Genomic DNA, 24059 nt, shown 5'->3' with positions numbered 1-24059 from the left:
ATGGGCATGTGCTCCTTTTTAAAGTAGGTTGCGATCTGCTGAGGGAAAGTGCTACAGATGAGCTCCGGATCGTTATCATTAGTTGTTATTTACCTGTCCGCAGAAGGAGGGACGGTCCTCTCTCCCGGGGCTCCAGAAGACTCTGCTGCAAGGACATCTTCCTCATCCGACGAGCCGGCGCTGGAGGACTCTGCATCGCTGTCTGCCAGCAGGAACGCCCGAGGCTTCGCCCTGCAAGCAACGAGGGAGAAGGTGAGTCCCAATGGGGGGGCCTGATACTGCGGCACTCGCAGCCTGCACGGGCCTGACCGCTAGCCAAGCCTTTACCTACCGCTCTTTGTGTTAGACCCCACTGCGCAGACATGTTCTCGCGCTCTCTCTTTAAGGCTGCAGGCCTAGGACAGCCTGTTCTGGTTTTAAACACAGAACCACACGCCTCCTTTCCGTCTCTCCCCAAAACTTTCCTTTGTGTTGAGGTCTACAAAGAGCTTGACAATGGCCAGGCCTCTGGGACTACTGTCTATCACAGGGACCAATTTGTCTCACCAATCCCCCTCTCTCTGTATCCATCAGTCATCCTTTGTCTTATAGTTAGATTGGAAATTGGTTGGGGCAGGGACTCTCTTTTTGTTCCATCTGTTCAGCCCCTAGCACACTGAGGTCCTGGTCTATGACTGCGGCTCCTAGAAGACAAATAATACACGTAAGATGAGCAGGAATTCATTGGTTCCTTTCCTTCTAGGAAATGTAAAAGCAACTTCAAGCACAGGCCTGCTCCTGCAAGATGATGTTTGTGTCTTCACTGTTCATGGACTTCAGTGGGTGGAAGACTCTTGGCATTTCACAGGCATTGCTCAGCACAGCAGGCCAGGCATCCCTTTTAACTTGCTCAGGGAGCCCATTGCATGGTGCCACATGAGATGCTTTTCGTCCTGATCAATGCATCTCTCGCTGCTGGCACCTGTAACGGAGCTCTGCCTACCAGGCAGGCAGTCGCGGGGAGTCAGCCGGGTAATTCTCTGCCCAAGCCATGCAGACTGCAGCATCTCCATAGCAGAAGCAGGCGCTCGAGCGGTAAGCCGAGCCCTGACTCATATTCTGGGCCAGAGTGACTCCATTAAAAAGTCAGATCAACTGATGATCTGTCAGCAAACGTATGGCTGAGTAAAACTGAGCGGTCCCAGGATCAAGGATGAGAATCTGGCCCCATCAGACCTCAGCTGCTAATTGACAGTGACTGGCATGATCCCCGGTTGTTCCTGAGTCAGCTAGATGTCAGCTAAGTAGCAGCACAGACAGTTTCTCCAAAAGGAAGAAGAAAATCCATTCCCATAACTTGTAAACCAGCCAGTGCGCGGGAGGGAGGGGAACCCAACCAGCTCTTTGTACAAGTGTTTCAGCCGCAGACTCTTGCAATAGGGCTGATTGAATTCCAGCCGGTCACTCTCTGATGAACAGGCTCAGGGTTGTGACGTGCTCTGAGAAGGACGGGCCACGTGTACTTGACCAGTATGATTCATTTTCATTACGAGTGGTCGACAGCCTTGCTCACAGCTGATCAAGTGCAGCAAAAGGCAAGGCTAGTGCAAGTTTCCTCCTGTTCCACGGGCTAGGAGACAAGATCCTGTAAGTGGGCCACTGCAGAGCCAGTTTCTGTGCTTAACCAGCCCTTGGCTTCTCAGCTGGCTTTGCTGGCCGCATTTGAACACCGGAGCTAGCCCGAGAACCACCACGCTGTCAGATGGGCGCTAGCAACCTTGAGTTGCATTTGAACCAAGAGGCAGAGGCCATCTCTGCCCACCGCCGTGAAGCAGAATTCTTTTTGAAGACCGGGATGGCAGCGCAGAGCGAGCGCCTTGTCCCTTCAGTGCTTGTCTCCCCTGTTTTCTTTACGTTCTCTGGTGTAACTCCGAATTCACCCACTTCTAGGCTGTCCCCTCTCCTCACCCACAGCCGCTCATTTTCTGAGCGGTTTAACTCTGCAGCCCATCTGTGCTTTCAATGGGGTGCAGTTATACGGAGGAGGAGGACAGGAGCAGGGTGGGGATAATGCCAGGAAATGAGAACATTCAGAGCTCCAGACAGAACGTTTTGTCCTGACAAAAATAAAATAAAATAAAATAAAATAAAATCCAAAGCGCCACTTAGGCAGGAGGGAGATTTTTGTTCTGATCACTGATAAAAAGATTAGAGATTAGTCTAAGCATGTGCTCTGGAGTGAGCCTGCCAGAGAACTCAGAGCACAAACTGGTCATGACGCACAAGCCACAAACACATGCTTCTTATTGTATTAGTGACTTTCTCCTAGAACTAACTTCCCAGCTGTCCCCAGGCTGCTCAGACAAATGGAAAATATTCCGCACAGACGGCCCAATAATGGTCCAAAAGGGGTTCATTGTTTCTCATTCGACTTGTTCCTTTTGCCCCAGCTGGACGATATGTGACTCCAGCCGGCCCCCAGTCTCAGGTACCTTGTCCCATTGCTCTGGGATAATCCGATCTCTTCTAAGACGCTGCTTCAGATCAAGTTTGCCTGGGTTCCTTCTGATTAGATGAGATCACGGAGTTGAATCCATTCTGCCTGGCGCCGTGCCACCGGGAAGGGAGCTGAGCTGTAGATGTGCATGGGATGGGTGCTGCCTGCAGAGCCCTCTGAGGTGCCCTTTGGACCCTGGACATGGCAGAGCTCACTGAGTTATAAAGCCCTGTCTGCCCAGTATCGAGACGGAACGCTGCAGCTTCCTGGGTGCCTTGAATTAATGCACAGTGTCAAGACCCAGTGCTCTCGCTGAGCACGGCTATCGGGCCGACAACCTTCTCCTGGAGGAGCAGCTGGAGCAGGGTCCCTCCCACCCTGATGTTCCAGGGGTGCAGGGCCCAGTAACGCTTTAGTGACCTTACCCTTCCCCACCAGCGTCTGTCTGCCCACTCTCCTCCGCCTGTGCCTCTTTCCCCAGCTTGCACAAGTTCATCTTCGTCTCCAGTGTCATCTGGAGGGAGCCGTTGTAGGTGACGTCCAGATCCACCCAAAGCCCTGCGGAGAGGAGAGGAAGCAGATGATCCATGGAACGGTGGTGGCTGGGATGCTAGGTCCCTGCTACAGTGCCTCATTGAAATTGGTGCTGGTGAAAGGTGCGGGCGTGGCGGCCCTGAAGCTGAGGCCTGTATCTATCTTTAGAGCAGGTGTCGCGTGGGCAGTACCAGCTTCCCACACTTCCCATCTTAGTGCCTTATTCCTGACCAGGATGGACCAGCTTTTGGGAAGAGAGGGTTGCTCAGCTTCTCTCATCCCTGTAGCACCTGCTTCCCTGGTCACGGCCCGTTTGCAAATCCAAATAAACCAAGATTTAATGTTTTTCAGTGTTCTGCTTGCCCTATTTTCCATCAGGGTGGGGACTCTCACTGTCCCTGGGGGCAGGGTCCTAGCACCCCCCCCTCCCCCCCCCCAGTTATAATGCTCCAATTCATCGTGGTCCCCAGGTATAGCTGTCTTGGTTTGGTTCAACTGCCCACTTGGTGTTCTCCGTTTTCCGTGAATTAATGATGGAGGAAGGCGCCGGATTGACAACAATGCAAGCTTCTCTCTTGTAGGCCCACCACTGGGAGGCCGCCCTGACCCGGAGAGAACCCTCCCCCCCCGGGAGTGACAGTGGAGTTCGGTCTCTGTGAAATACTGGCCTGGAGGATCATCCGGTTGTGGGTGCGATAGAAATGCCACAGGGCCGGATCCAAAGCTCACGAACGTCAACGTAAAACCCCCACCCTTGGTTGAAAGGTCTTTGGATGAGGCCTGTAGGTAGGCCGCGCCAATGCAGCAGTGGAACCAAACTCATGGCAAACAGTTGCCCATCAAGCGACCCCCCCTCCCCCCCCCGGTCTGTAACTTTTACAGACTTTGTCTTTGTCTGTGGCCAGTGGCACCAGGCCTGGTCAGTTTTCATTGGGGTGCTTTAATCTTCCCAAAACCTGTTTGAAAAAACATGTCTTGAGCCCATTTCCTGCATTCATGCAAAGCGAGGGGGGCCAGGGACTGAACGGGGGGGGAGCCTTGGGACCCTTACCTCGGTTATCGATGATCGGATTGGAGGCACCGAGAACCAGGGGGATGGACGTCCCCATGTCCAGCTCGGTGAGCGTGAGCTCGTTCATAAAGTACGGGAGCTAGGGAGGCGCAAGAACAAAGAAGAGCCATTAAAACCAATCTCCTTCCGAACAGATGTCGAAGGGAAGCTGTTTATCACTAATCAGAAACTAGGCTACTAGGCTGTTTAATAAGGCACTGACGGAGCTACCCAGCCAGGATACGGGGCTATCTGGACGAAACCATCAAAGGGGATGAGCGTTATTCCAGATGTAGAATGAGGGACGAATAAAATCCACGGGGCCCATCCGCCAGTGCAGGACTCTTCTCTGTGGCTGTTTGTGTTTCTGTAGGTGTCGCAGGTGCTGGATTTTTTCTAGCTCCCAGACAACTTGCCACGCAAACTGTGCTTCAGTCTAGCTTTTTTTATTTAAAAAAAAAAAAAGCCTCCTCTATCTCATAGGAATAGCTTGCTGCATCCCCCAGGGTTACATTTTTAATTAAAACTGTCATTAGAACTGGGCAACTCGTGACCCAGTGAAGGACAGACTGGGGGGAGGGGAGAGCAGAAAACCATTTAGGAGACGGGCTGCCCAGAATCTCTGGACTAGTACCCTGGCTAATACATGCTGTTGGTCTAAGGACACCCGGCTCCATCCGTGCTGGCCTAACGGGTGGAGCGTAAGTGTCTCCACGCCCTGACGGAGTCCTAGTATCCGTTGGAAAGTTCAGTACGAGGCCGCCGCCCCAAAGCAGACCCTTTCTAACTGGTTTCAGACAGGCACATTTCCCCACACGCTGCCCTCTGCAGACATGGCCTAGAGGGAAGCCCCCTGCGGGTAAAAAGAGGAGAATGCCATTTCTATAGCCCCATTAATCCTTGGCCTCCCCACTGAGAGAGCCAGCAAAGGAGCCTACTGTGTTAAAGGCTTTTATGGTGTGGATGCCTGTCCCGTTAAGAACTGAACTGAGACCAGTTTGTACCCAACGGCAACCAAAGAACCAACAGCCAAGGGCTCAGTTACTGCTGATCTGAGCTTGAATAAGTGCCTCCCAACTGCGCTGTTCATTCATAGATTATAAAGCCAGAAAGAACCAGATTAATTCATTCACAATTCATTCATTCACCAGATTAATTAATTCATAGATTATAAAGTCAGAAAGAACCAGACCCAGAAAGCCAGAAAGACCCACTGCACTGTTAATTCACAGGTTATAAAGCCACAAAGAACCATTGTGATACTCATGTCTGACCTCCTGCATGACACAGGCCGTAGGACTTCCCTGACTTTATCTGAACTAACTGCACATCTTTGAGAAAAGCATCCAAAATAATTCCTAAATTAATTCCTAATTCCCTAATGAACCATTTAATGCTGAGCCCTGGTCATAAGGTTTCCTACCAATGGAAGATTTGAGAAAGTTAAGGAGCTCGGCACGTGAATCACCAGTTCACAAAGCATCAGCCAAGTCTTTGGTCCACACGTCAGGCTTGACTGCATCTAGAACTTGACTGCCAAATCCTTCTGCCACCAAAGTGAGCGGCAAAACTCCAGTGACTTCAGTGAAGGACTTGGTCCATACAGTACTAAAGGCAACTTGATGGATGCATCACACTCGCAACACAATGCTCTGAAAAATGCCAGAGCCCAGACTTTCCCTTCCCGTCCCATTCCACGGCCGATGAGATGGGGGACCAGCATGAGGTTCTGCTGCTAGGGAAAGCGGGATTCATAGTTTACCTTGATTTTGCTTAACTTCTTCTGGATCTTGTTGGACACTTGGTCCGCCCAATATTTCTCCCTCAGGAAGTCCCAGAAAATTCGCCCAACCAGTGCATTCATCCAAGCCAGGGACAGTTCACTGCTGCCATTCATGTCACTGAGGAACTTAAGAAAAGAGAGAGAGAGAGAGAGAAGGAATACCTGCAAATGGGCCACGTATGGGATACAGAGTGAATGAGACCAACAAATGCCGAAGAGTAATGCCAGTGTCTGATGACATTAGAGTTCCTGACACTCACATGCCACATGCTATATTTAGAAAAGGCTATATATAAATATCCCCAGAGGACCTGATCCCCAGCACCTTCTGCAGACATTCAGATCCAGAGCAAGGTGAGTGAAAAATGCAACCCTTCTGATTTCATATGACCCCCGTGCTGCGCTGGGTAAGGGAGCAATGAGGAAACCAGCCTCGTAATAACTAAATATACTGTACGTCTGGAGAGAGAGACAAATGCAGGCACAGGCACGTCATGTGGTCTAGTGATTACAGTAGGGGAATGGGCACAGAAGAGGCTTGGAATCTATTCCCAGCGTGGCCTCTCTGTACCTCAGTTTCCCTCATCTGTAAAACAAGGGAGGGGGAGATGAGATTCATCCACTTTTCTAAATCGTGTAAGTGAAAAGGATGATGATTGATAACTTGCAGGTGCTTCCCATTTACAATAATTATATCATGGACTGGATAAACTCCGAGGCTGAAGACGCTGGGGGTTTTGGCAAATACCTAAACTGGAAATCGGGTGATCTCACTACATTTCCAACCCAAAGAGGCCCACAGAAGCCTCGAGACTCTCAGGTGCTTCTCTGACCAGCCCTGCCACCCTTATAGGATTTGCCTGTCAATGGACAGGTCCCAGACTCTGATTTGTTATTGTTATTATTTATTTAGTTGTATTATCAGAGCACTGAGGGCGTCCCAGATATTCACATAAGTCAGTTCTTCAGTATCTGTAGAGACACGAAAGACGTGGTTTTCCTTTACAGGAAATGTGCTGTTGTTCAGGACCTTCTGCTTACACCCCAGACAGGATCTACATTCATTCTTTCTTTCCCATGAACAGCTGAAAGTCTCAGAGAAGAAAATAGTGTGAGACAATGGAATGGGATTCAAAGGAAATCTTAAGAGGCAATAAGGAAAAGTGGATAGAATCCATGCAGCTCGTCAAAGAACCACACCACCGTCATGGCATGGAGCAATAGATCAACAGATGCTATCCTGAAGTCAATGAACTGACTTCAGAGGCTGGACCTGAGGGCTCCACTTGATTTTTCAGCGTGTCAGAAATATCCATCCAAGCATGCAGTTTGGGATGGGATAATTGGTAATATGCATATGACAGGGACATTTGCTAAGTGTCTGGAATAATAATTGATTCACAATTAGCAGAAATTAATTTCTACAACGACTAAGTTGCCATAACATGACACATTCTTTTTCAAGGACTTTATGAGTCTATGAGATGACACTGTGGCCCCAGCTCTAAGGAAGGTATAAGCTGACGCACCAGCAACGATCTACCCAGCCCTTGAGAACACCCCCACCTAAGAATTTACTAGGTCAGAGCCATTTCTAATGACCACCTGTTAGTTCTGTATAACCGTTGGCCTTTGTTTAAAGCATTGTCAGGAAATGCGAATGCTGAGAGATCCTCAAGTGGTCGTTGAGTTTGGCCACGGTTTGGATCTTGTATTGACGCAAATAGGTTTGGAGGTTCTAGTTTACAGTTTGAGGGCCTAGAAGGGATCAGGTGAGCCGAGAGGCACGTGTAAATCTTTCGTGAGCATTCACGTGTCTGTTTCTCTAAGCACCTGGAATTCTTGCAAGCCTACGCCATTGGCTTCCCTCACCTGTGGGGGGGTTGGGCTGCTCATGGCGCTGTGACAGGGGCTCTGGAGGGGGCTGGGGCCCGTTTCTGGCGGGACTAATCGGGACATGTAGGTGCTGTAATCTAGAAGAATCTTCTGCCGGACGGTACCAGCTAGATCCTTGGGTCTGAACGGAGAAGGGAGGTCTTCGGCGCTTCCCCGGCTGCTGCCATTGCTGGAGACGCTCTTCCCTGAAGGGCTGGAGAGCGGGCTTGAATCGAAACCTGGGAAAGAGAAAGGTATGGGGCTAGTGCTGTGGCAGCATTCAGTGGAGGTGAGTGGGAAAGGAGGAATGTGGCAAACGAATGGCGTACAAGGAAGCCAGCCGGATGGAAGGACAGACCCAGCCACGCTGATTCCCCCTCAGCAGCCAGGGAAACACCGAGGGTAGGAATTCCCAGCTCCAGGAGGTGAACTCACGCTCGTGCGGAGCGAGCTCGTGTGCTGAAAACAAAGTGTAGTTTGGTGGGGCGAATGGCCGGGGGGAGTGGGGGACATGCCTAGCATCTCAGATGCAGGGTAGCTAGTCCCTCCCGCTGCCCCAGCTACGTCTACGTTTAGCACACGCGCTTGATCAGATCTAGCACCGGGATGTCTCCCCAAGCTGGGAATCGCCCCCCTCCCCGGCTCAAAGTGTAGACGCACCGACAATTGCGCATCTAGGAAAGGAAGGCGTCTTTCCCTGCAGAATCCTGCGTGGGAGGAAGATGCAGGGTGCCTGAGCGGGAACTAATCACACTTTTCTCTTCGACTTCAAAGCATTTGCCAAACTTCAGCCAGTTAATGCCCATACCCCTCTCCTCTCCCACCCATGAGGGCAATTGGTGTAATTAGTTCCATTGCACCGATAGGGAAACCGAGGCACGGGGTGGTGCAGTGACTCGCCCAAAGCCACAACGGGAGCTGGAGCCAGGGTTAGAATTCAGAAGTTCCTGGTTCCTAGTCGGTTGCTTAGGCCACAAGACCATACCTCTCCCCCAATCACTGATGCAATGCACTCTGCATGCACCCTGCATATCTCCGCCGGTGAGCGAGGCCGCGGCAGGCATATCCAGCACGTTTGCAGCGGCTTTTGCTGCATCTCTACCGGGGGGAGTTGTTTCTGGAGCCGAGCGAGGTTTGCCATCCTGGACGGTGAATCAGGATTGCATCCCACCTAATCAAATCAGCTCCTTAAACTAGCTATTCTCTATCTCAACGTAAGGACTCGCCAGTCTCTTGCTCGGAGTTTTACTGGTTGCCTTCTACATAGAGACTTTAAAACCCTAGTACCTTCCAATAAACCTGTCATGGAGAAGGTCACCAAATCTGTCGCTAAATTGTTGCTGCAAATGCTCTTAAGCTGGGCACGGTTGAGATGGATCGATCTGTCTGTCGCCGTCCACCCCCCTCTGTCTATCTCCAGATTTACAGCTGGGATAATTGGGCTCAACTCCTTTGCCGTTAGTGGGATTGTGCCCGTTTACCCCAGCGGTGGATTTAGCCCACGGCAAGCAGATATAAAGCCCCTGGTTATAGAAGTGACCTCCTCCGTTGGATTATCTGTATTTGCCTACATGCAAAAAAAGGCCAAGTGGACAGAATGTTTTACCTAGTTTGCCTTCACTCCAGCGGGCGCTGTGCACCCCATGATGGTCCTCTTGGGAGGCTGCCATGAGATGTTGGAACCATTCTTCTTTTTCCCGTCCTGTTCTTCCAAAGAGATAGAGGGTCCTTTCCCGGACGTCCTGTGGAGGCTTCAGGGGGATGTCCTGGCCTGGCGCCTGAGTCTTTTTCAGGCTTTCATCTCTTGGGAGGCCCATGTCATGTTCATTTGAGCTGCTGAAATTCTGGTCCTCTTGGTCTGGGAACAGAATGCAGATGGGATATTTCTTGTTCCACATCCTCTTTCGGGCCAGGCCCGGTGGGAAGAGAAAGACCTGCAATACCAACAAATGCTGTCAGGCCGGGAGACTAAACCTTGGGGACACCGAGCTGTTGCTACACCCTGGAGAGTGCCTATGTTCTTTGATCAGCCTGATGGGACATGGGAGATAGTCACATGGTGCATCCTGCCATGGGGACTCTCTTTAACGGAGACACCTTGCTTGAGAAAGAAGCAGGGAAAGAGGAACAATGGTCTTGCTGTGGAGAGTCCCTAGGACCAAAACGTTCCCGCTGGGGTCAGAAAGACTGAAGTTCAAGGCACATCCACATTGGGGGCAGGATGGAGTCCAGTGCTGGGTCTGTAATACCCAGCCCCAATGGGAAGAGTTCAGATTGAAGGCTGGGTTCTCTTGTCTTGGCTCAGTTTAAACTAGATGCTTTCAGCTATTCTACGGGGAGTTGTTTTATCTCCTCGAGCAGAGCCCTACCTTGGCATTGCTCATGTCGTAGCACCGATGGCTGACGAAGGCCACGTCAAGGATTTCCTCTTCGAAGGTGGCTCGGCGCGGGACGTTGTTCTTGGGGTAGGAGAGCTTCATGGTGCTGCCTTCCAGCGTCACAAACACCGAGTGAGTAAGCGACGGGTGGTAGATCTCCGGGTCATAGAAATACATCTCGTTCATCCAACTCTGGAAAGGAAAGCCCGAGTGAGATTATGTCTTACAGCCGTGTCTGGCTCATGGATTCACTGTGGGACCAGCTCCATTATGTGCCACTTGAAGCCTACCGTGTGATGGGGATGGTTTTTCAGGCCAGTCGCTTGCACTTTAAAAGGAACTGCTGTGACATGCAGATGGCGAAATGTGCTATGAAGTAGGAGTGGCTGTGCGTGCCGTGGCGTGGTGCGTGTGTGAGTTGGAGTGTGTGTGCATGCACGCACGTGGGGTGTGCGAGTGCACACACGTGGGGAGGTGTGTGTGCTAAGGGACGAGGTGGAGGGTGTGCTAAGGGAGCACGTTATCTTTCACCGGCATGGGGCCACAAATACAAATAAAGTGCAACTTGATAACAGCAACACAGCAAATTAATCCAGCCCTGCTCCCCTCTTCATCATCCTAAAGTGATCAGGTCTGACACACAGCTAGAGAAAATGGGATTGATTAAGAATTCCTTTTGAACTAATGTGACACTTAACCAGCAACGTGAAATCACAGCCCGGACGTCCCGCAGCCTATGTCTGCCCTAACGTTTCTGTGACGTCCCGGGCGGCGTTCCAGCAGATTTTCTCCTTTCCAAAATGCACAAGGATCAGCCTCGTTGCTGCTCTGCCATGAGCCCGTTCCTCCCCCGGGCCCTGAAATATGGTACAGCCAGCACACTGTGGCGGCAGGGGTGGGACTGGTCAGAACTGGGAAACCCCCAAGAGCATCTGAGAGCTTTGACTGGCACATATACAATCCTGTCCCCGGGGCAATAGGGCTCGGGGCGTTACCGTGTCACTAATGCAGTGACATGAATCAAATCCCCTGCTCGGCGTCTGCCTCCCCTTGGCCGCGGCTCAGCTCCTTTCCTTGCCAGCCCAGAAGGAAGCGTTTCTCGGCCCCCGCCTGCCGCTGGCCAGGGCTGGAGACCTGCGAGGGATGTCTCGAAGGCACCCCAGGAGGCAGCGGAGCAGTGCTGTGGGAGCTGAATTCTAACCCCACCAGCCGAGTGAAAGGAGAACGCTGGCTGGGGGCATGCAGTGGCTGTTGGAGTTGCTGGTGGCCTGGCTCCTAGAGGCATGGCTGTCACACGCACGGGGCCAGTGGACTAGATACGTTCCCCTGCAGCCAGCCTAGTCCCGAATGCCTGGGCCCCACAGGGGCTCATGTCCCAGCCGGGGTGCTGCTGTGTGGTGGATGCTGTTTGCATGCACCCAGGGCATGAGAGCACGGCGACCGGAGTCACGCAGGCCATGCACGTTACAGAGGCCGTGGTCCGGATAACTGCTGTGGCTCTGGAGCAGACTGGCACGTTCCGACCCCTGAGCAGGCTTCAACCCCCTCTCATCCCCCCTCCCCAATGCACCTCCTACCTTGAGGGTGTCTGGTTCCCGGGGCTTCCTCGTTAGCAGCTCCGAGCGCAGCTTGTCTTGCAGGCATGGCCCTTGCCGGGGAGCCGGAGAAGGCGTCGGCACCACCAGCAGGATAATTAGGAAGCCCAGCAGGAACCCGCAGGCCAGGCCCAGACAGAGGCCCGAGAGGTAAGGGGGCAAAGGCAGGATGAAGCAACTGTAGACCAGGATGGCGAGGCAGGCCAGGGTTTTGCACGGCACCGGGCTGCCAGGCTGGACTGGGGAGAGCTCATCCAGGGGTTGCTGCGGCTGCGCCTCCTCCCCGCTGTTCTCACTCTGCTCCACTTCCATCACCTGGATTACGTCTCCACAGGAGCAGATCTCGTACCGGCCGTTCAAGGCGGGCCCCCATGTGTGCTCCCAGGGGAAGCCGTCCTTCAGCTGGGACCTCCGGGCCGCTTGGCTCGCGTTCTCTCCTGGCCGGTCGCTCTCTGCTTTCCTGTGGCTGGGCCTGGCATCCGGGCTAGTGCCGGCCTCGCTGTGGCTGGATGGGGAGCCGGGGACGTGAGCGCTGGAGTGGGGCAGCTTATACCTGGCCAAGCCGCTGTTCTCCTCCCCCATGATTTTGCTGAGCCTGCTGAAGGGTTCCTGCATGGCCTCGGAGAACCTCCTCTTCGTGTCCTCGAACTTGGCCTCCTGCGCCTTGAAGAAGCTGCCTTTGCTCTCGGAAGGGGAGCTACTGGGGGAGGAAGGTGCTGTCCTGGAGTCCCCATCTCTGCTCTTGGGCTGGGTGATCTGCCTCCACAGGTGGACGTTGAGCTTCGAGTCGGATTTGGACTGCGTCACCTCGGGCTCCAGGCGGGAGATCTCGGTTGAAATGGACTTGACCAAGTTCAGCAAGGGCTGGGGCTGGAGCGGGCAGCTCTCCTTGGCCTCAGTCTCACTGGACAGGGATGTCACTAAGTTAATGAGGGGCTTGGGGCCCGGGGAGCCCTGCAGATGGAGGGGGGCGCCGGAGCCCTGTGGAGAGAAGCCAGGCAGGTTATGGAAGAGGACGTCGGTCGGGAAGCCCGCCTCTGGAGGAGAAGGCAGAGGGAATAGCACAGGGAACTGGCCTTCGCTCTGCCCAGCATCCCCACATGGAGCAGCGTTCTCAGGCAAATTGGCTGTTCCCTCCTCTTCGTCCTTATCCAAGGAGAAAATCAACTCACTCCCGTCCAGGTTCTCCCAGTCCTCTTTACCCCTGGCACTGGGGAACTGGCCGGCTCCCTCTTGGGAACTGGCCCTCGGATCTCTCTGCTGAGGCGAGCCTTGGGGTGGAAAGGAGGCAGGAGAAGAGTCCCGGGGCTCCAGGCAAGCTTTGGCATGACCGGCCATCGTTCACGTCATTGCTAGTGTTGGTCTGTAAGGAAGGCACAAATGAATCAAAGCGGGTCAGAACCCAGCTCTGGGGCCCAAATGATGCCACTTTCTAGGAGGACTGGATGGAAGGGGGAAAGACCACGTATTTCTGGCTGTCTTGATTCATGTCAGACCCACCTTGCCGGAGCCCACAGGTTAGCCTCTCCCATATGTTAGCCCGTGCATACAGGTGACCCCCGCCCACCCCACATTAACAGTACGTGCATGGTGTTCCTATGGTGCAGATCGTACCGAATACAAGTGTCGGGTGATCACGCTCCATTTGTAATATGCATATTCCTGCTCACGTAGGCTAAATCTCCCCCAGTGCCTTGGAACGGGATAACAGCATTTGTCGTAGGCAGACCCGCAAACTGCCAAAGGCAAGCTACAGAAGACCATTACCCTGGTCGATGTACGTGTAGGGAGAGCCTTTGTGGCCCGCCTGCTTCGGAAAGGTGGGTTTGAAAACGAGAGGTAAGTGGGGTTCGACGTAGTACCGGAAAAACAAAGGCACGTGGCTGATCGATGACTTTTTAGTCCTGGGGGGTGTGTGCCACTTACTTGCAAACAGGGGATATCTAATGAGAGTGAGTTTCAGGGGGGGGGGGGGGAGCGTTTGGGGGAGCACACCTTCTGTATAAGGCAAAAACAACGAGACTCCTGTAGTCAGACAAAGTGGGTTACAGCCCATGAAAGCTTACGCCTGCAGAAATTAAATGTGTTAGTCTTTAAGGTGCTACAGGACTCTGGTTGTTTTTGCTGTATGCAGACTAACACGGCGACCCCGCTGGAACTTCTGTATAAGGTGAACTCACCACGCTGCAAGAACCTGCTTCTCTGGAAGGATTCCTGAAGTGTTAACTCTTTCTTTCCAGCACTCACCATCCCCAGCGTTTCTGCCCCTGGCGGGATCTACCTGATTTGGAGCCAATTCCACCGGCTTTCATTCCATCTCCGCCCCGCTCCCGGATCTCCACTGAACAACATGGTTCTCCCATCCTGCAGGCCAAAGAGACGGTGCCGTTAACATGCCACCGAGTGACTCCAAAGCAGCCGGGTCAAAGGTATTCCCACTCCACGCTGATTAGACTGGCCCCCAGTGGGAAACTGAAGGGACATTATCAAAAGTACCTTTAAATAATGGGTATAGTCACGGGTGGGGCGAACGCAGCCCCATGGGAATGTGTTCTAAACAGCGTTGCCAAGAGCAGCATGTGTATGAGTCAGGAGGTTCCATGTCCCCCCTTTTATCTCCCCTCTCCCAAGAACTGGAACAAATGCCCACCTTCCTTAGATAATTAACAGAACTCCTCGCGTAGTGCCTTATGTAGACTAATTTGCTTGTAAACGGATTGCATGATAGTTAGGTGATATGTATACGTGCTGCCTGCCAGCGTATATCTTTACTGCTCCACCCCAGCACCCTGAAGGAAAGAACACACTACCGCCCATGAAGTGGTTCTGAGGGGGAGAAGTGTTTAGCGATCCACCGAACGATCAACAAAGACGCTTACACCCATTCCCCGCGGGCGAGTTTGAAAATCACATCACACAGAGGCATGGCTTAGGACAGAAGGAAGCTGGTCACGAGGATAAGGCACTGGATAGGGACTCAGGTGATCTGGATTCATGACCTTGGGCAAGCCCCGGTGGACCAGATCCGCAAAGGTATTTAGGAGCCTAATTTTCATAGATTTCAATGGGATTTAGGCCTCTGGAGGACCCGTAGAGGATCAGGCCTTAGTCTCTCTGTGCCTCAGTGTCCTGTCTGTAAAATGGGGATAATAATTACTTCTGTAACTTCATGTGGCTGGTGTGAGAGTGAATCCAGAAGTGCTGGGATACGCTGGTGATTGGGGCTCTGTAAGCACCCACCTAGCTAGACTGTGTCTATTGAACTCTCTGTGTTATGTAACTTGGGGCTAGTTTACACGAGAAGGGCCACAGCAGCGCAGCCGCACTGACGCCGTTGCGCCGCTGCATTGCGTCTGGTGGAGACGCTCGGTGCTGACGGGTGAGAGCTCTCCCCGTCAGCATAATAAATAAGTCCACTGCTGTGAGGGGCCGGAGCGAGGTCGGTGGGAGAAGCTCTCCCGCCGACACCGTGCTGTCCGCAGTGGCATTTAGGTCGGTGGAACTTACGTCGTTCAGGCTTCTTCCCACCCCTGAGTGACATCCGGATGTAAGTGGTAGTGTACAGCAAGCCTACGTCCGTCTGCTCTGCCATTACATTTGTCAACCTCTTCAAATGTCTGCTCAGCATGCCGTGCCTGGTTTTATGGTTCCAGCCTTGCGAAAACGTGTACCCCTGCGTAACTTCGCTTACAGGAGCAGTCGCATTGAATGTAATGGGACAATGCACATGAGTTATCTTATTCACGTGCATGAAGTCTTTTTTGCTGTCACATGCACACGAACGAGCAACGAGGAAATACGCACAGCTGCCAAGCTCCTGACACAGAGACGACACACCCAGATGACACTGACACACACTAGCCTGGACCCGTTCCCTTATTCAACCTACTTACAAGAAGTAAAATGTAGCGTGGGATTTTATCTGTAGCTTTTTCTTTAATTCATTATACGTTAGAGATGATGCCAGGAAATCTACTAATTCTATTTGTGTTGTGGAGGCAGTTTATCTTACAGCAACATAATTACGTGCTAGTGACTGATCATCTTAGGATTTTCTGGCTAATGGACTAACAAACCACCAAGTGCTAAAAAGCAACATTCTACTTTTCTAACTGTGTTGCTTGATTTAGCCCTCACTTTAATCAAGAGCAACCCACACGTTCCATTAACTTTAAATTGACAAATGGCTTAAAAACTATATCTATGGCCCCGATTCTATTAAACAAAAGCTTGTGTTGGAAGAGGGAAAAACTTCCACAATGTGAATTTTTACTTTTTTTCATTAGATTTGCAAAAATTTAAAAACAAACAAATCCCAAGCGACTTTGTTTTACTGGAGAATTTTCCGAGTCGTCATAAACTATTGCCAAATCGCTCCATCCAAAAATATCAAACGAATGCAGCAACCCTCCTGAACTCTGCCAAACAACTGGTCAAAAAATCAGCCAGGAAACATTATTAACCTTTGTTCTGCATTAGCTGGAGAGGAAGGATGTTCCAGTGGCTAAGGCACTGGGTTAGGACTGGGGAAATCTAGGTTCAAGTCTGGACGCTGTGCTGACTTCCTCTGTGACTTTGGGTAAGTGACATAAGCCCAGTTCTTTAGAGGTATTTAGGTGCCTAACTCCCATAGAAATCAATGGGTGTTAAGTGCCTAAATATCTTTCAGGATCTGTGCTTTAGTCTCTCTGGCCTCATTCCCCAGCTGTGAAATGAAGACCATAATGCTTCCTTTCTCAGTTTCCCTTTATTGCCATTGCCTGTTTGGACTGTGAGCTCTTTGGACTGTCTCTCACTATGAGTATGTACAGCACCTAGCACAGTGGGCCCCTGTCTCCATGATGGCTGCTAGATGTCACCGCAATACAAGTAATAAATGACAGTAGTTGCTATTCCAGCAGAGGCCACCGGTGCCACTATAGAGTGTGCAAAATTTGGAGGCCATGTTGCTATAGAGAAGAAGATAATGTAACAAATCCACGGCCAGCTAAAAACGGCAGTTATTACCAATGACCAGGACTGGTTCTAGGGTGGGGCAAACTGGGGGGTTACTCTGGATGCCAACTTCCAGGGGGCGCTGAATTGACATGCTGCTTGGCTTTTGTGTGTGTGTCTGTGTGTACGCACGCATGCGCTCTGATCCCAATTGGCCAACGGGTTTTTGGGTGTGATTTTTTTTTTTCCTCTCGGCCGCTTGGGAGGGGTCCGGGGTGGTGTGAAAACGTTTACCACTCTGGCCAGCAAAACTCTTGCTAATGACACACCCCAAGGCCACTTGGAATGTCATAGCGATAGCTGGGCTGGAACTCTGCTCCCACAGCTCAGGCCACTGACGCCACGGGAGAATCTTTGTTAGCGGTATAGGGCCTATGACACACAATTGAGCAATGCTGATTCCATCCAGTAGGGGGCAGAGGGGATCTCACCCCCAACCAATTTGTTACTGTACCCAGCAGTATATTCAGAATGAGTGTTAGAAATGAATTCCGAAGCAGACTCTATGTTTCTGTATTCCTGTTCCAAATAGCCAGCCTGCGGTGCCCAGTGCTGCTCCGATTTACGGTGGAGAATAAGAATACTTAGCATTTATAGAGCTTTTTGGACCAAATGGAGCCCTGCTGTAAGTGGGTGCATCTAGTCTGGCCTGTTTACACCAGGGCTGCATTGGGCCCTGGATCTTCAAAGCACGTTACAGACCTGAAGTAGTGACAGGCTGCGTCGCAGCCGCCTCTGGCTCAGTTTATATAATCTCACGCTGTGTGGGCTTCATGTTCCCTACCTCTTCCTGATTTACATGAGCACACTGTGCCCAAAATAAACCTGACGGATGGCCCAGTCCATCCAGGAATCACTGCAGCGAGGGAGAGGGCTGGAGAGCATCTCGCTGGGGCTCCGGGGAATACTGCACCGGACCTCGTCCCTGTGTTTTGCTGGAGAGCTCCCTGTCTAGCTGCGAGGCCTTTGCAAATGCTTTCTTTTGCAATCAGCTGCATAGCTGCGGTGCCTTTGTGAGCGGTGAATGATTTGCATTTACACTTCTGCAGCTGTCAGGCGAGGTCTAGAGGTGAAGAACAAAGACATCTGTTCAACGGCACTTAACCGGCCTCTCAGCGGCAGCCGGCTCATATCATTCATCTCACCCTTCCCAGCCGTGCAGTAGATGGATATTTACTCCTTCCAGTGAGATCCCAAGAGAAGGCTCTGCGGATGCTAAGGTTAACCTTGCAGCTTTCACGGCAGGTTGATCTTAGAGCTTTGGGAGTAGTGATCCCTTGCCCTGCTATAGCCCGTTCTCTTGAAACTAAACTAGCCTCGTACTTTCTAAACATGCCTGGCACGTCACCACCCGCCTGAGGGGCAGAGCAGCGGTGATTATCCCCACTCTACGGATTGCTGAACAAAGGCAAAGTGAAGTTAAGATCAAGCAGAGTCATCGGCGGAGCTGGGGCGAGAATCCAGTTATAGTTATCACCGGTGTGCTTAGAGGCCCCAGTTCGTCCTTATTATGCCGAGCATTATACAGCCTTGTAATGAAAAGATGATCCCTATCCCGAAGAGTTCACACTCCAAGTAACTCCGTTTCCCTGCTCTGTGCGCCGGAACACACAGCCTTCCTTTCCTCCTCAGTACCATGGGGCATGCAAGTCCTGGAAAGGGCTAAGGGGCTACTGGCAGACCAATCAGCTTGCCCTGTGACACCTGGGGCAGCAGTCAGGCTTCCAGGGGGGAGCTGAAAGGGGGACAGGGAAAGCAGCTGTGGGGCTCTCAGTGTGGGTGAGTAGGCTGGGCAAGGACAGCTGTTGCCAATCAGGTGTGCTGGAGGAAAGGGAAGCGTGGGAATCCCTATCAGTGATCTAGCGGGAGGAAGTTAGAGGCTGGATGGAGCAGTGGAAGACCAACAGGGAAACTGAAGCCCAAAGCAAAGCCCTTCCCACCCTTAAAACTCTGCACTAACCACCTCTGTGTCGCTTGTGGCTACTGAATGTTGCAGTGTGAACAGGGCTAGGAGACACCTTATTAGCCACTAGTCCCAGGTCCTGTCTGCATTAAGGGCTCTGTACAGATGCAAACCCTTAATGCAGATGCACTGCATGGAAAAGCTGTGGGAATGAGTAAAAGACTGGAAAACAAGGGCCTAGGGTGACAAGACTTAAGGAGCCTAATTTATGTATTGATCTTATCAAAGAGAATGTTAAGGGCTGATTGAGCACAGCCCATAAGTACCTACCTGGTGAGTACAAATTGGGTAATAGCGGGCTCCTCCCTCTAGCAGACAAAGGCACAACCAGATCCACTCTGGTGGAAATCAAAGCGAGACAAACTCAGACAAGAAATCAGGTGCAGACTTTTAGCAAAGAGGGTAATTAATCCTTGGAACAACTTACCAAGGATTGTCCAAGGGGGTCTCCATCACTAGCAATTTTAAAATCTAGAGGGGATGTTTTCTAATGGATCTGCACAGCTATGGGACTCGAAGCAGGAATTACTCAGGGAAGTCATATGGCCTGCATTATGCGGGGAAGTCAGATTAGATGATTGCAATGGTCCCTTCTGGCCTTAAAATCTGTGGTTTCAAAAGCTCACACCACTGCAAGCTTACTCTGGTGCCATACCAAAGGAAGCTGTGCACCCTATAAGCTTTTTTTCTAGTTACCCTTCTGCAAATATCTGTCATGTAAACAGGGCCCCGTGTGGAAAGCGGCTAGTACAAGGACAGAGGGGTGTAAGATGGAGCCTGAACAACTTCTCAGGTTGAGGAAGTGAGTGGATCCTTCTACTCTGCCAGACTGCTTTCAGCACAGATACTCATTATCTGTATTGTGGTCGCGCCCAGACAGCCCCGTTGGCTCATTATACAAACCCCTGGGAAGAGAAAGGCCCTGTCCCGATCTACTGTAACATAACCAAAGGCAGGGAAATGGCCTGGCATTTCCATACCCTGTCTTATGACTTGGCATGTTTCAGATTAGTTACAAGGTGGTCTGCAGAGACCCTGCCGGAGGGTGCGGAGAAGTGTCTGGTCCCCTGGTGCTGCCTCCCCACCCCCTTATTTTCAGCTGCCACTGAAAGAAACAAAAAACATATAAATATTCTCCTAACGTTCTTTTGTCCTTGTAAATAACAGCTGTAGTTGTCCCAGGGATGTCACATGATTGCCAGTGGGAATGGTGGTGGTTTGAGCAATTTAATAGAATCCTAGGGCTAGACAGGACCTCGAGAGGTCATCTAGTCCAGTCCCCTGCACTCCTGACAGGACTAAGTCAGATCTAGACCATCCCTGGCAGGTGTTTGTCTAACCTGCTCTTAAAAATCTCCAGTGATGGAGATTCCACAACCTCCGTAGGCAATTTATTCCAGCGATTAACCACCCTGACAGGTAGGAAGTTTTTCCTGATGTCCAACTTAAACCTTCCTTGCTGCAGTTTAAGCCCATTGCTTCTTGTCCTGTCCTCAGAGGTTAAGAAGAACAATTTTTCTCCCTGCTCCTTGTAACAACCTTTTATATACTTTATGTACATCCCTCCCCTAGATAACAAAGCAGTGTGAGTATCACGAGCCCTATTGGACAGATGGGGAAACTGAGGCCTAGAGAAGTGAAGCAGCTTGCCCGAGTGGCAGAGCTGGGACTAGAGCTCTGGGAGTAGAACTGGCTCCCAATGCAGTCCTCAGACTGCTGCCCCTCGCAGAAAAACCCACCCAGGGACTAGAATGTGGCCTACGCTGGGAAAATGCCTGTGAACGCTTGAGCCCCATGGCCAATGTGCAGATTACCTAATGCTGCCTGCTTGCAAACAAGAGCAGTCACTGTATCATCCCCACACACCAAACCTTTCCCCTGGGTCCCAGAACTAGCTCCAGGGATGTAATCAGCAGATACTGGCTAAAAGCAGCTTTCTCATTCAGGGCCAAACCCTGACCGGCCCCGGCCTTTTGCTGTGTCATCATCGAGCGCGCTGCGGGCTCAGTCCTCTCAGAACTTGGCGTTCCTTCAATTATCACCGTCTTAGTTTGTTGGTTTTTTTTAAAAAGCTAAGAAGTCCCGTATGCTGAGAGCCCACTAAGACATTAGCAGCCTGTTCAATAATAATCGCTTGTGTTTTAGACAGTGGCTTTCATCCGGAAGGAACTCAAAGTATGGTACATGCTATGTGTAAACCATTGAAATGCAGCCACCTCTGGGGAATGAAGGCAGCAGCACACTGCACTACCTCGGGGGATCAGACAGGGGGCCGTTAATGGCCACGCAGAGCCAGCTGCGCCTTGGCTGCCGGTCTTCTCAGGAAGACTTGCACTCATTCTCATGCAGTGTGCATGGCCCCAGAAGGTTAAAGCGCTGGGGTTTCAGTGTGGACTTTCAGACACAGCAGGCAGGTCAAACCTGGGGCGTAGAACTCATAGCCGTCCCCTGAGATTTAGAGGAGAGCCTTGGATGATAACCTCCTGGCCAGCTCAGGCTTCAAAATGGCCAATATTTAACCCGGGGAATTCTCTGGCTGCCACCTTTCTTCCAGGGCCAGCCCTCAAGTCAACCTCAGGAAGGGGCTCACACAAGAATTTCATTTCCGCCTGCTTTGTAGAACGCAGAGGTTTGAGAAGCACTTGAGCTCATCCAAACCCCAAATCAGACCAGGTGACCCACAGTTCATGGCAGAGTATAGGACCGACTTCTAACGAATAAAATGCTGCACGCCAGTGGCAACTTTCAGCAGAGGGTCTCCAAGCACTTCACAAACACAAATGCTTCCTGGAAAGTAGGGAGTATTATCCTGATGGGGAAACTGAGGCACAGAGGTAAAACATGATTCTTTTCGTTCTATTGCTTCAAAACCCCACCCTTCCTTTGAATAGTCTCTTGCTCTGTGTGTGTGTAATGAAGCTCCCTATTCCCCCTCTGTCGTGTCCTTCACTCTTTACCCAACATACGGAATATGAAGGAACTAGATGGCACAAGGGGGTTCACAGAGCCGTGATCTACCAGGCCTAGTTATATGACTACACTGTTGCACTGGTAGGGGGCTGGTAACGTCTGAAACACAGGGAGGGCCCCTAGAAAGCTCACAAAGTGGGTTTTGAGGGATATTATCCAATTGCAAGGAGCTGCCAGATGTATGCAAACATCTACGCAGCCACGCTAGCCAAAAGTGACTACTGAGTTTGGGTGTGTCAGTTTTTAATGGCCCAGTTTGAGACATCCTAAAGAGGGATGATTTTCAGAAAGTGCTGAGAAATCCCTCCTCCCCCCCCCACCAAAGATTCCCTTTGAGGCACCTTATATTAGTCACCCAAACTCTGAGGAACTTGAAATCACTTGTCACTTTTGAAAATCTTGGCCAAAAATACCAGGAATGGGTCTCCGCCGGATCCCAACTTCCACAGAACTTGTAGGTGTTTGGATCCAGGGTTCTGACTTGATCTAATATAGAGATGAAGGAAAGCTGCAGCCTGAAATTGTCCAGTGTCTGGGATTGTTCATTTGGGACAGTTTGGTTCTGATCTTTCTTGGAAAGCACATCTGTGTCTCTGTGCAATTAAAGTGTTGTCAGAAAAAAGCAGGAATGGCTACCATAGTTATTTACTGTACCTGAGGTTTATGAAAATGAATGTGTGATACCCACAAGTGTCACATAGAAAGGTCCACCCAACTGGAATCTAGCCAATTACAGCTCACAGCAGTTTCTTCCCAGATGGGCCACTGTCAAATTAGTGTTTGCGTTTGCTTATAAAATTGGAGAGAGTTAATTGAAAAAAATAATTTCCAGGATTTCTCTCTGGCTAATTAAACCTGTCAGTGGCTGCTTGAGAAGGGAGCAGGCTGTAAGTGGAGACTGCACCAGAGTTGTGCTTCATTTCAAAGAGACTGATTTTATGAGCCGACCGAAAGGGTCAGAAATCCTTCATCTAATCATCGCTGAAATATACTGATGCAGAAAACAAACTGCTGTGGTTGTTAGTTTTGTGACTGGAGAAGTCTTCCAGTTGCCCTTTGATTAAGAAGTGATGCCGTTTGAAGGAAACCAAACTGCAATCAAAAAAGATGTAAATTATCTGCAAACTGACATTTCATAAAATAGATCCAGATATTCCAGGCAAAAAGCATGGGTAAAGGCTGAGAATTCCTGCACTCAAAAGGCAGGACATACACAGCAAAGGCTGAAGCTCAGCTTTACCTCTGTCCTTCAGAGCTTCTGATGTGAAATATTTATTACTTACCAATGAACATTAGAGTTGATTTAACACAAATTGGAATGTCCTTATACAGCCTCAGGTACAATAAATTACAATACAGCATGTATAATCTTCAAGCTTGGTTTGATTTTTTTTTAAAAAAAAAGTTGCAATGAGATCTACAAAACAAGTCTAGTTTGAAGAAAAGCTGCATTAGTGAGTTATAGCTGTATGTTATGAGAACTGGTTTTGATTCAGAAAGGGGGTCAGGAAAGAAATAAATCCTGAACCAAAATAGGCTCTGGGCAAGTGTGTGATTCCTTGAGCAGTTTTGTCTGGTGGTGTTGGTTTAGTAAAGAACACTGTGGTCAACGTTGCCCTGAGTGTATGATGGCAGCGCCATAGAGTTCAGGCCCTGAGCGCTTTGGAAATGTCATCCCTGGGAGTGGGATCGCTTTACCTTGCTCTTCAACCTGCATGATGCTCAGAGCGGTGTGGCTGATGGTCCTGGATGGAGCTGTTTCTAGCCCTCCTGGACTAGAGAATGGGTCTATGCAATGGCTGTAATGGGGGGAAGCTGGGGAGAGGCTGGATGTCCCTCCGAAAATCCCCCAAAAGGCCAAGGTCACTCTATGCACAAACAGTGAAAGGGGGAGCAAGACATGCTCTTTAGGGCAGGGGCCATCTCTTTGTTCTGTTTGTACAGCACCTAGCACCATGGGACCCGGGTCCATGACTGGGGCTCCCAGCTGCTACTGTAATACAGATAATAGTACTTGATACGGCCCAAAAGCTCCTACACCTCTTGGCTTCCCCCGTCTCCATGACCGTTACCAGTTCCTGGATCCGACCCATTCTCATCCAGTGGATTAGATTGTGGCCCTTGTAAAGCGAGATTCTGTTGGGAAGCCCTAAGCCTGGGAAAGCGTGGGTGGAGCTGTGTGCGAGGGCCCGGGACTGGACCAGCAGGAGATGCTGCAGGTCAGCATTGAGGCGCATGAGCAGAGTGGTGGCAGGCTCAGGACTGGAACTGTGGGGGTTGCAGGTTAGGACTGAGGGGCAGCGGTAGCGCTGGAATGGGAGGAGGCTGCAGGACAGCTTCTGAGGTGCATTGGCAGAGCTGGGTCAGACCGACAGCTGGAATAGTGGGGTGGGTGCAGGCTAGACGTGAGGTGCCCAGCGTGCATGGGTGGGGGATGCG

At 51.0% G+C, this 24059-nt stretch overlaps 1 protein-coding gene across 1 annotated transcript in view; it reads right to left on the bottom strand.

Annotated features, from left to right (window-relative positions):
• The window catches only part of LOC137144013 (testis-expressed protein 2-like), a 34024-nt gene that overhangs the window by 4879 nt on the left and 5086 nt on the right, over positions 1–24059 (bottom strand). The window contains exons 2-10 of the mRNA XM_067534101.1: positions 13974–14056; positions 11675–13055; positions 10089–10289; positions 9326–9653; positions 7717–7958; positions 5824–5970; positions 4062–4161; positions 2902–3034; positions 94–231 (exon numbers count right to left, since the gene is read on the bottom strand). Coding sequence (XP_067390202.1) covers positions 94–231; positions 2902–3034; positions 4062–4161; positions 5824–5970; positions 7717–7958; positions 9326–9653; positions 10089–10289; positions 11675–13030 — 2645 coding nt within the window. The 5' untranslated portion in view covers positions 13031–13055; positions 13974–14056. The remainder of the gene's footprint in view (positions 1–93; positions 232–2901; positions 3035–4061; positions 4162–5823; positions 5971–7716; positions 7959–9325; positions 9654–10088; positions 10290–11674; positions 13056–13973; positions 14057–24059) is intronic.

Source organism: Emydura macquarii, unplaced genomic scaffold, assembly GCF_026122565.2.
Source record: "Emydura macquarii macquarii isolate MOO-44397 ecotype Brisbane River unplaced genomic scaffold, CSIRO-AGI_Emac_v2 contig_3390, whole genome shotgun sequence".
NCBI classification, from domain to species: domain Eukaryota; kingdom Metazoa; phylum Chordata; order Testudines; family Chelidae; genus Emydura; species Emydura macquarii.
Note: the sequence above shows the minus strand (reverse complement) of the source record. Positions and strands in the feature narration are given on the sequence as shown.